General features: G+C 31.4%; 1 protein-coding gene across 1 annotated transcript; it reads right to left on the bottom strand.

The window, feature by feature from the left end:
* Positions 1-823: 823 nt before the first annotated feature.
* TOP3A (topoisomerase 3alpha) lies at positions 824-9,901 on the bottom strand. Its single transcript, XM_079079325.1, has 24 exons — positions 9,543-9,901; positions 9,128-9,306; positions 8,963-9,035; positions 8,761-8,883; positions 8,562-8,683; positions 8,394-8,466; positions 8,182-8,298; positions 7,380-7,463; positions 7,108-7,287; positions 6,880-7,008; positions 6,319-6,393; positions 5,304-5,393; positions 5,100-5,201; positions 4,950-4,984; positions 4,713-4,842; positions 4,060-4,112; positions 3,878-3,977; positions 3,756-3,794; positions 3,568-3,646; positions 3,414-3,485; positions 3,225-3,308; positions 2,147-2,398; positions 1,811-1,931; positions 824-1,177 (listed from the first exon to the last, which is right to left on the bottom strand). Exons 1-24 carry the CDS (start codon positions 9,846-9,848, stop codon positions 973-975), a joined length of 2,823 nt encoding a protein of 940 aa, XP_078935451.1. The 5' UTR covers positions 9,849-9,901; the 3' UTR covers positions 824-972.
* Between the last annotated feature and the right edge of the window lie 1,955 nt (positions 9,902-11,856).

Below are 11,856 nucleotides of genomic sequence, written 5' to 3'. Positions count from 1 at the left end.
CATTACAAAACTTGAAATTTTAAACTACTTTATTACTAAAATTGGAATAAAAACAAAACAATGTTACAAGAATACATATTTTACCCATTATATTACATATCGTATTATGATAACCATTACACATCTATATTACTATTGATTTCATTACAAAACTTGAAATTTTAAACTACTTTATTACTAAAATTGGAATAAAAACAAAACAATGTTATATTTACCCATTATATTACATATCGTATTATGATGACCATTACACATCTATATTACTATTGATTTCATTACAAAACTTGAAATTTTAAACTACTTTATTACTAAAATTGGAATAAAAACAAAACAATGTTATATTTTACCCATTATATTACATATCGTATTATGATAACCATTACACATCTATATTACTATTGATTTCATTACAAAACTTGAAATTTTAATCTACTTTATTACTAAAATTGGAATAAAAACAAAACAATGTTATATTTTACCCATTATATTACATATCGTATTATGATGACCATTACACATCTATATTACTATTGATTTCATTACAAAACTTGAAATTTTAAACTACTTCATTACTAAAATTGGAATAAAAACAAAACAATGGTATCAACATTGCCCATTATAAATCTCTATACACATTAATGTGTTAAAACAAAATTATCATTTCTAATACCAATTTTTATTTAATCTTTAAAATATTTCCTTTCCTTTTTGCTAATTATGATCTCTCTGTTTATATTTACAAGTAACGTGTTTCTCATAAATTTTTCACACACAATGTTATCAAATACATCCAACATCTTGAATATCAAACACAACACAAGTATTAATAAACTAAATTACTACCATGCATTAATCATTTTCACAATTTGTAAATCTCATATCCAAAATGTATGATTTCCATCAAGAACACATGGAAGATTTCCGTTGACCAATTGACCAAAACATCAAATAAAGTTAAAATAAAATAATATTTTAATTTCGCATACCACGATTTGGACAAACATTTGCAAAATGTGACGGATCACCACAAATAAAACAACTTCTCCCGGAAACAGGTTCACCAATGGCCGACACAAATCTCCCACCAACACCACCACCACCACCACCACCTCCGCCACGGCCACCCCGACTAGCGGTGGTTGTAGCTCTTGTAGTGGGGACACTATCCTCCCAACACCTGTAATAATTACTTAATCTGGTAAGTTGTATATATCAGAGTGTTTTAATTTACTTAATACAGAAAAAATGACTTATTAAAGAGTAAATTACACAAATGGTCCCTATGGTTTAGGATAATTTGCGCGTTCGGTCCCTAACTTATTTTTTTAGCTCGGAAGGTCCCTACTGTTTGTTTTTGTTACGCGCTTCTCTGTCTTACCTAAAAAGACTATTTTGCCCTTGATTTTTTAATTTATTTAAATAAACACATCCCTAACCCCACCCTCTCGCTTTACCTTACCTACCCCACCATTTTCTCTATTTAAATAATAGTTTTTTTTAGGTAAGACAGGGACCAAACGTGTAACAAAAACAAACAGTAGGGACCAAACGCGTAACAAAAACAAATAGTAGGGACCTTCCGAGTTAAAAAATAAATTAGGGACCAAACGTGCAAATTATCCCAAACCATAGGGACCATTCGTGTAATTTACTCCTTATTAAATAAAGTTAGAAAAATGAGGCTTACAAAATTGCTCTTGTTTATTTGTTTACAATAGTATCTCTATCTTACTTTAATTTTTTCCAATTAAGCAAAAAAATATATATATTTATTTTTGAAAATGATTTTATGGAGAGAAAATTAGCTTACATAAAAGACTTGCAACCCTGTGTTTGACAAGTGTAAAACTTTCTTCCCCTGTTAGCTTCTGTGTTGGCAGTTCTCAGAACACAAGGTGCACCACAAATAATACAAGGAACCGGTGTATCTCCTGCATTGCCAAATTACCATTTTACCCTTTTTATCCCAAAACTCAAGAGAGATAAGATAGTGTGCTAATTATCACCAAAAGAAAAATCCCAAAGAGGTAAATGTAAATCCTTTTTTAGGGTTGAAAGGAGGTGGTGTCTTGATCTCTTGTCTATGCAAAAGACGAAAATGCCCTCCATATTGGAAAAAAAATAAAAAGATGCAAGAAATGAATACCATTATTTGAGTTGTTGAGTCTTTGAGATCTTGAACTACGCGATTGAGAAGTGAGTGAATAACAATCACTTGAAGAATGTCCTGTTTGATGACAAAAACTGCAACTACTCTGCTGATTATTATTATTATTATTATCATTATTATTATTATTAAAATTATTATTATTATTATTATTATTATTATTATTAAAATTATTTGGAGTAGTTGTATGAGAAGGCGTAGTGGTAGTGTTAGTGGCTCCTCTTCCTCTAGCTGAAACGAAAAATGACAAAAAGTTTAGTAAATATGCAGTGTTGAAATTATTTATTTATTTAGTTCAATACATATAACAAGGGTATTTTGGTCTTTTCAATAAAATAAGGAAGATGAAATTGAAAACCAAACATCTCCTAAGGTGCATACTGTATAATAACAACATGATTCAGTGGGTCCCATTCAACAGGTGTAACCTTGTGTGTAATTGAAAAGCATATAGGATATTTATAACATTAATAATATCATTTAATTTATGAAGAAAAGTAACTCACAAATTTTAAATATCTTAAATTACCAAATCATTTAATTAAATAAAGAAGCTACCACTGAAAATAGTCAATAATGTTATAAAATATTCAGAAAGCTACATGGTAGGGGCCCACTGAATGATAATAATAATTATAAATATTATTATGAAATGTTAATATGAATTAAATCACCACTATAACTTAATTACTAATCATTACAGAAATTAATTAATAATAATATAATAATAATAATAATAATCAATTAAGGGATATTGTATAATTAGGTCAGCCTAATTTTCAGTTTAACAAGTTATTGCTTAAGCCACTCATCACAAATTTTGGTAGTTAGGTCATCCAGCTAATAAGTCATCTGAAATGTGTAAAAGGACGAATTTACCCTCGAATATGTAAAATGACGTAATTACCCCTATGACTTGTCAATTTTATTAGATCAAAAGTATTATTATTGATTTACTGTTACCATCACAATTTTTCTGCAATTGAAAAAGGTTTTCTCATTTTTTTAATACAAGGGTAAAATGGTCATTTTACACTTGGAATCGACTACATAATACCTGGTATGCTTGAAGGATTTCGATGTCCAGTTCCAGATATTTCCATAAGCTCTCTCAGAATATCATCACACCCACCAACACAACCTAAATATTATTAATATTATAAATAAATTTGCAGATTTCTTTTTTTTAATCTTCAAAACCATTTTATAATTTTATCATATTAAATATTAAAACTAAACAGAATACCTAAATGATTGACATTGAAATTTGGTGGTATTTCAAGCCTTCGAAATGTAAACTGAATCTTCAAAATAGGTCCTGTAAAAAACAAATATTACATCGCCACAATAAAAGACAAAATGACCATTTTACCCTTACATTTCATCAAGAAAATAATAACCTGGAGTGCATGTATTGCAAACAGTTGTGGTGACAGTTGCTTCTGATAAGGATCCAGGAAGCCAGATCACATTTCTACACTGCACGAGTAGGATTAAATCATTAAATTAATAAATATAAAACAAATTTATTAAATAAAATGATTTCAAAAAAAATTTATTTTTATTAAAGACCCAAAATAACACTCGCCTGTGGAAAACCCAAGCAACCAACCATGTACTTTCCATCCTGTAAGGTAAGTAAAATAGATAATTTATTAAATTGACATTTTATAAAAAAAATAATAATAATAATAATAAATAAATAAATACCGGTTTCTTTCTAAGAACCATATCTGAATCTTGACAAACATCACATTTCCGGATTTTTTCTCCAAAACTCTGTTGCCCTGTTCCTCCAGCATTATTTGTTCTAGATATAGAAGGGTAAAAACGTAAAAAACCAACTTTATTTGCATGATAAAAGTCTAAAACATATGAATAAAGTCACAAACCTGTCAAAGAATATCTCCAAGGCTTCAAAGAGTTTTACTTTATTTAACCTTGCCTGAAAAATTAAATCGTTTCAAAAAGTCAACTAGTCAACACATCAAAATGCAAAAAAGTTACATAATTCGATGAGTATACGTAAGGTATATTTCTTTTTTGAACGAGACTAAATTACCATTTTACCCTTATGTTTCGAAAAACAAAATTTCACAATATTCATATCATGATTAACAATATGTAATCGATTTTGATGTGATAGGAGTTGAGAGGAAAAAAGTAAAAAGGGTAAAATAGGTAAAGAAGTATGTTTCTTTTTTGAAATGAAAACCCTTTGAACGAGACTAAATTACCATTTTACCCTTACATTTCAAAAAACAAAATTTCCCAATATTCATATCAATATCAACAATATTAATCGATTTTGATATGATAGGAGTTGAGAGGAAAAAAGTAAAAAGGGCAAAATAGGTAAAGAAGTATGTTTCTTTTTTGAAATGAAACTAAATTACGATTTTACCCTTACGTTTCAAAAAAACAAAATTTCACAATGTTCATATCATGATTAACAATATTTAATCGCTTTTGACGTGATAGGAGTTGAGAGGAAAAAAGTAAAAAGGGTAAAATAGGTATAAAAAAAAAGTTAGTGTCAACATACATCTAAAAAGCAATCCTTCATCTGCTGCAAACAAGTAGCAAGAACATCATTTTTTCTCTTGTTTCCTTCACTAACTGCTTTCATATCCATTTCCATCATACTCCTAAGATATGGTTTCCATAGCTCATACCTTAAAAAAAAAAACATATAATTATATTTTTTAAAATAAAAAACATAAATTTGAAATAACATTAAACAAAAAGGTAATCAAGTATATGTCTTATTAGACTTACTCACCCCATATCATCATATCCCATAACTAATGCCTCACCCTGTAATCACATCCAAATTCACAATCAAAATTCAAAAATAAATAAATAGAATAAAGAAAGTAAAAGAAAAAATTTATATTATTTATAATATTGGATATAGAGGAAAATGAAATACAAGATTAGTTGGCTTGAAATGTTGTGATTCTTTAGTAGCATAAAACCGATCAGTTAGCTTTTTAATGTGATCATGCATTGTTGCATCTGTGCCAATTCCAGCCTAAAAAAGACAAAAAAAACAAATAAATAAATAAAGTTTTTTTATTATTTGAATTTTGAAAAATAATATTGTATTATTTGATGTTTAAATACAGAGGCTTACCTTATCCATACAATCTAAAAGATCAGCTTCACTTAAGAGGGGAGGTGGTCTAGTAATCCCTGACTCAAGAGTCAATGATGTTGGAGTGAACTGTAATATTTTAATCAAGTTATTTGAAACCCAAAATAACAGTAAAATTACATTTTTGGCCCCTGACTGATAAACTTTGGTCTTAAAAAGTTTGCTCTTGCAAATTTGGTGTTTATTTGAAGTTTTAGTCATGTTCTAAATAAAAATACTATATTTTTGGGGTCAAAATTGCAAAAGTCAGATATACTCGAGACCAAAAATAGTAATTTTTCTTGGAACAGGGACCAAAAATGTTACATGGACCTCAAATAAGGACCAAAATTGCAAGAGAAAACTTTTTGGGACCATAATTGAAAGATAAATACTTTTTGGGACCAAAATTGCAAGATAAAACTTTTTGAAACAAATATTGCAAGACAACCTTTTGAGACCAAAATTGCAAAAATCAGGTATACTTTGGACCAAAAATAGTAATTTTATTTGAAACAGGGACCAAAAATGTTACAAGGGCCTCAAATAAGAACCAAAACTACAAGAGAAAACTTTTGAGACCATAATTGAAAGATATATGCTTTTTGGGGAAATCTACAGAAAATCCCAAACTTTTGGGAAAAGTTCCAAAAATGTCCTAAAAAATATTTTGAACAAAAAAGTCCCATTATTTTGAGAAAATCATATAATCTGTCATTTGTTGTTCAAATATAAAAAAGAAATTTTTTGTTAATTTGGGCAAAATGTTAAATAATCGGGACTTTTCTGTTCAAAAAAAGCTTTTAGGACTTTATTGAAACTTTTCCCAAATGTTTGGGACTTTTCTGTAGATTTCCCATACTTTTTGGGACCAAAACTGCAAGATAAAACTTTTTGAAACCAATATAGAAAGATAAACACTTTTTCGGACCAAAATTGCAAAAATCAGAAACTCTCAGGGACCAAAAATGTAATTTACTCAATTCCAAATTATTCATTTTGTCAAAACACAAACCTGCTGTCCAAATGTGTAATTTGGGATAAGTGATCCACCCCATGTTTCAAATCTGTAAACTTCCAAATAATTTTTCTGCACAATGTTTCAACACTCAACATTAAAAAGCCTTGAGTAAATTACACAAATGGTCCCTATGGTTTGGGGTAATTTGCACGCTTGGTCCCTAACTTATTTTTTTAACTCGAAAGGTCCCTACTGTTTGTTTTTGTTACGCGCTTGGTCCCTGTCTTACCTAAAAAGACTATTATTTAAATATGGAAAAATGGTGGGGTAGGTAAGGTAAGGTGAGGGGGTGGGGTTGGGGTTGGGGGTGTGTTTATTTAAATAAATTAAAAAATCAAGGGCAAAATAGTCTTTTTAGGTAAGACAAGGACTAAACACGTAACAAAAACAAACAGTAGGGACCTTCCGAGTTAAAAAAATAAGTTAGGGACCAAACTTGCAAATTACCCTAAATCATAGGGACCATTCGTGTAATTTACTCAAAAGCCTTTACCAGATTACATAAAAAGCTAAATTTAATAAAAAATAAATAAAAAATAAAAAAATAAAACTCACAGCAACTATTGTCCTCCCCAATGCTGAAAACATCTCTCCAGCAATATCAATCTCTACTGTGGTTTCAGCTCCAACAGCAGGTTGAGATACACATGCCAAATAATGTCTAACAACCAGCTCATACAGTTTCTATATCAAAGATTTTTAAAGTAATGTGAATTTACTAAATTACCCTTGTGATGTTTCATTACTATATATATATATATATATAATAAATATTATACTTACACGATGATCCTCACTCCAACCAGATTCACCAGATGAGTATTTTGTAGGGTGAATGGGAGGATGTGCTTTGTCATCATGTCCACCATTGGTTGGATTTTTCCAGAGTCCTGATGAAGGATCTAATAACCTTTTGGCATATGGGCCCCACACTGGATGCTCTTGTTGTTCTTGTACAAGTATCTTTAAGTAATGTGAAATTACTAAACTACCCTTGAATCTTGATATGGAAAAGTAAAAAAATAAGAAATTTATTTAGGGGAAAAGATGCTTACATGTAAATCGGTTCTTGATGAAAAGGAATCGGTTTCTGTACGAGGGTAGCTTATGAAACCAGATTGGTAAAGGTCTTCTGCAATCTACAAAAAAAGAAAAAGAAAAAAGAAAAAAAAAATGAAGTATGAGTTTGTAAATTTATGAAATGAAATGTTGATTGAAGAATTGAATGTAATGGAAGGAAATGAAAGGGAGAAGTGTGATTAAGTTTTTTGAGTGATTTACGAAAATGGTCCTTGTGGTTTCTGTTTCTAAAGAGTTTAGTCCGAAATTGGAATATTTTTTTAGTTTTGGTCCTTGTTTCAAGGTTTTGTAACGGTTTTGGTCCATGGAAATCTTGAAATAAGGAAAAAAATTTATATGACCAAAATCAATATGAAACCTTAAAGTGGACCAAAATGTTTCAATTTTGGACTGAAAAGAGTAAAATCAGAAAGCAAAAGGACCTTTTTTGTAATTTACTCTAAGTTTTCTCCAAAAGTTGATACAGTATTTGGACACGTTAAGAATGGATGGAAGGACAACTGATTTTCTACATAATTTACTAAAATGGTCCCTGTATTTTTTGACTTTTACTGTGTTTAGTCCAAAATCAAAACATTCTTTACTTTTGGTCCTTATTTCGAGGTTTTATATCAATTTTGGTCCTTAGAACCTTTAAATAAGGATCAAAATCGATATGAAACCTTGAAATAAGAACCAAAACTGAAAAGGTTTCGATTTTAGACTAAATGTAATATAAATCAGAATGCACAGGGACCATTTTTGTAATTTACCCGTATTATAAATTACAAAACTAACCTTCATGGTTTGTTCAGAACTCATCCTGAAATAACGTGAAGCTCGTTTCTCTAGCTCAATAGTGTTCAAAGGATGTGGAGGGTATTTTAGTCTCTCCTGCTGCCTAACTTTTGTCACCTGAAAAATAAAAATAAAAATAATTATTTATATTTTATAGTTCCTATGAACTCATTACAAATTCAGAAAAAAAATTACTGCTTTTTAACACTTACAGTTGCAATGGGTTCTTGAAGACACATTTCATAAAGTAATACTGCACATGTGTAATCAAACAAATGCCCACGCCTGAAATTTAAAAATAAATAAATAAAAATAAAAAGTTAAATCACTAACATTTAAGAAATTTATAACAAAACATAAACAAATGGTAGAAAGTTTACATCCAATTAAAAGTAGAAGTGCCTTCATCAGCTGTATGAGTGCACTGAATCTTCCAAAATTCTTCAGGTTCATGTGCTTGTATCTCCCAATATCTTTCCACAACAAATCCCAATGTGGGAAACTACAATAGATGTATAATTATTTAATTCCTAAAATACCCTTACATCATTTTTTGCATCAAAATGGTGTAAAGAATACCTGACAAGGACCATAGCTTAGAACAAGGCTTCTGCCATCTGTAGAAAAGTTAAAAGCAAATGCATCTTTCAATAACATTGTTTGAAATCTTGTAAATGAAGCACCAATTCGAAGATCTATTTCCTGAAAATGATTCCAAATTGGTATGATAACTCAATTATAAAATTCATGGATTCTGAAATATGTTTTGAGGAACACTCACTTGCCTAACATCAACTGCATCTGAAAATAACTGATTAGGGCGTACAAGATTTTGTGCAGATTGGTGGATTTCCCTGTTGAAGAAAAATTGAAATTTGTAAATTAAATGGTTTTGAAGAGAGGAAATAAAGTGTTGAAAGGGGGATTTGAGTTTTAGATTTTAGACCTATCGATTAATGAAGAGAAACGAGCCCTCCATATATCGAGATGAGAATTTGCATTTGAGCAAACTTCCACGACTTCAAATGCAATGTTTTCTCCTTCTCTATCACAATCAAGCCACAATACAAGCCATTGACATTTTCTCGCTTCCTCCTCCAAGGTCTTTTTGATGTCTAATTTGTCCTTGATTACATAACATAAGCAAATTCACAAGAAGATAATGGTTTCAGAGGATGAACACCAAACAAAACAAGTTCAAAATTGAGAACGAAATAACCAAAACAAGTAGAGAATCCATAAAGCATTTAAGTTGAAAGGAAATTAATCCAATTGAAGTTTCAAGGTCAAAATGTAGGTCTTGTTTTTGAACAAACAGGAGATCAGATGATGAATATAAGAACAATACGTAGCGTACTGACCTCGGGGACATGTTTGCGGATGGGTGCTTGAAATAGATCGACGGGGTCGCAAGAGTTCCACTTCCGATAGCGGCTTTCAAACTCTATTTCCATTAGATGTCCAGTGACCGATGTGAACATCATCTGACAAGGCTGTCCTTGAATCGTGTAATTGAACTCGAACACTTTGTTGTACCTTGACCTCCCCTCTCGCGTTCTTAACCCCTGGCCCCTCGATAATATTCCTGATACCGTCTTTGCCACCGACGGTTTCTCTGCTACATTCAGCACCCTGATTGCCCTCCCTCCGCCGCCTCCAGCCGCCATTTTCCGGTCGGGGAGTTGAATCCGACTATTTTACTGGCTCTCTATTCAAAGATCAAACCTTTTGGGGGTTTTAGACCCAAATCCTCTCTTTTCCCGCCTTTGTGCTTGCGGTGTCGTGGTAATCTACTATTATTATTTATTATAAATAATAGTAAATAATAAAATAAGATAATTTTGCCGCATGTCAATCTCTGATGAGTTTTGATACTTGTCATTTTGTGATATTTTTTCAATAAATAATATTCACGTATCAATTTATAGTTTTTTTTTCAATTTTTAAAATTAAAAGGCCACATAATACTTATATTTATATATGTAAAGTATCAAATGTAATAAATATTATACTAAATTGCAATTAATATATTTTTTCATTCCTTATTTCAAAATTTTGTTTTAAATAATATTTATTATTTACATTTTAATATTTTATTTTTTTAATCAACTGTTCAACGTGTGTAATACACGGGTTTTACACCTAGTTTGGGTTACATAGGATGTAAAACAAGTCTTTCCTACGCAAAATAATAGGGCCAGAGGGAGTGATGCATTCTTTTTACTATCATGTAGGCGATATGTCAGCAATTACCACAAAAGTATGGTTTCATGTCACACTAAATGAGACTTCTAAATGGATTGTCTTATGTGACGTTGGTTTAACTTAGAATATTAGTTTTGCTTGAGGGCAAACAAAAGACAAGTGTGAGATATTTTGATATTTCCATACTTATACATATATTTATGCATTATTTTAATACATTTTAAGTTATATTATGGTTAATTGCAAATATATTTGATACTTATTGAGTTAAAATTACATTTTGCAGTCAAATAGGGCATTCTTGAGGAAAAAGGATCAGAAATGATAAATATTGGAACTTCGAAGGACTGGAGCTGAACCGGAGCTTAATGGAGCTTAAAAGGAAGAAGAACCAATCAAAACACTACCCACGATGTGGCAATTGAACACCACGACGTGATTATAAGGAAATTCCCGATGAATTATGAAAGCAGTAAGCTCACAACGTGAGCCTTATAACCTCATGACGTGGCAATTGAGCACCACTAGAAACTCTTTATAAATTACAATTAGGCTACACTTACTATGCTTTAAGTGTAACTTGTATTTATATTCATAGTCGTTTTTATGAATACTTAAATAAAGATTTGTTAGTAATCCCAATAATAATACTAATTAATCTACTTACGGAAGAAGTGTCTAAAATGGCCATGTTGGTTTGGTTGTTGGATTTCAGAAAAGCTATATGTTGAAATGATCCTGCCTCCCAACTGTCCTGCATTGCTGATGTAACATCCCAATTTTCAAGACCAAAAATTTTGTTTTTAATTAAGTAATTTATAAAACCATTTACTGACAAACAACATCGATATCATATCAAACTCATAACCCATAAGCCAAATGTCATAAACACATGTCATGGAATAATGATAATGTCATAGTACAATCCCAAGGACATCATAGTGCAGAAATCGGGTATGTGTGCGATGCGTTGCTACCGTGTCCGCTCCTTCCCCTTCGATGAAGAGGTACCTTAAAACAAAACTGTAAACCGTAAGCACGAAGCTTAGTGAGTTCCCCCATCATACCGCATACCATACATAACACATACAATCTAACATATTTGGGTACTACCCCCTTCTGTCTCTTTCAACCGGTAACTTGCCTAGCATATCAGGGTGCTGGTCTACCCCTTCGGTCATGTCGACCGGTAACTTGCCTAGCATACCAGGGTGCTGGCCTACCCCTCCGTCCCTGTCGATCGGTACCTCGCCTAGCATATCAGGGTGCTGGCCTACCCCTTCGGTCCTTTCGACCGGTATCGAGGACTATTTGACCCCCTACTCTACCGCATAGCATCCTAGTGCATCAACATATAAATCATATATTGCCTAGCTTGTCTGGGTGCTGGCATGCCCCTTAGGTCCTATCGACCGGTACTAGGGTCTATCCTACCCCTCCTATCACATATCACATAAGATCATAGCATAC

Source organism: Lactuca virosa, chromosome 1 (genome assembly GCF_052849685.1).
Source record: "Lactuca virosa cultivar CGN04683 chromosome 1, Lactuca_virosa_CGN04683_v6, whole genome shotgun sequence".
NCBI classification, from domain to species: Eukaryota; Viridiplantae; Streptophyta; class Magnoliopsida; order Asterales; family Asteraceae; genus Lactuca; species Lactuca virosa.
This window is presented reverse-complemented; position numbering and strand designations above follow the sequence as displayed.

Excerpts from the sequence above, each read along its gene's own strand:
- TOP3A (XM_079079325.1), bottom strand. The coding sequence starts at position 9,848 with ATGGCGGCTGGAGGCGGCGGAGGGAGGGCAATCAGGGTGCTGAATGTA. Across the intron at positions 8,884-8,962 it reads ATGCAGTTGATGTTAGGCAA|GAAATAGATCTTCGAATTGG; the intron begins GTGAGTGTTCCT and ends AATCATTTTCAG. Across the intron at positions 8,299-8,393 it reads TTCAAGAACCCATTGCAACT|GTGACAAAAGTTAGGCAGCA; the intron begins GTAAGTGTTAAA and ends TTTATTTTTCAG.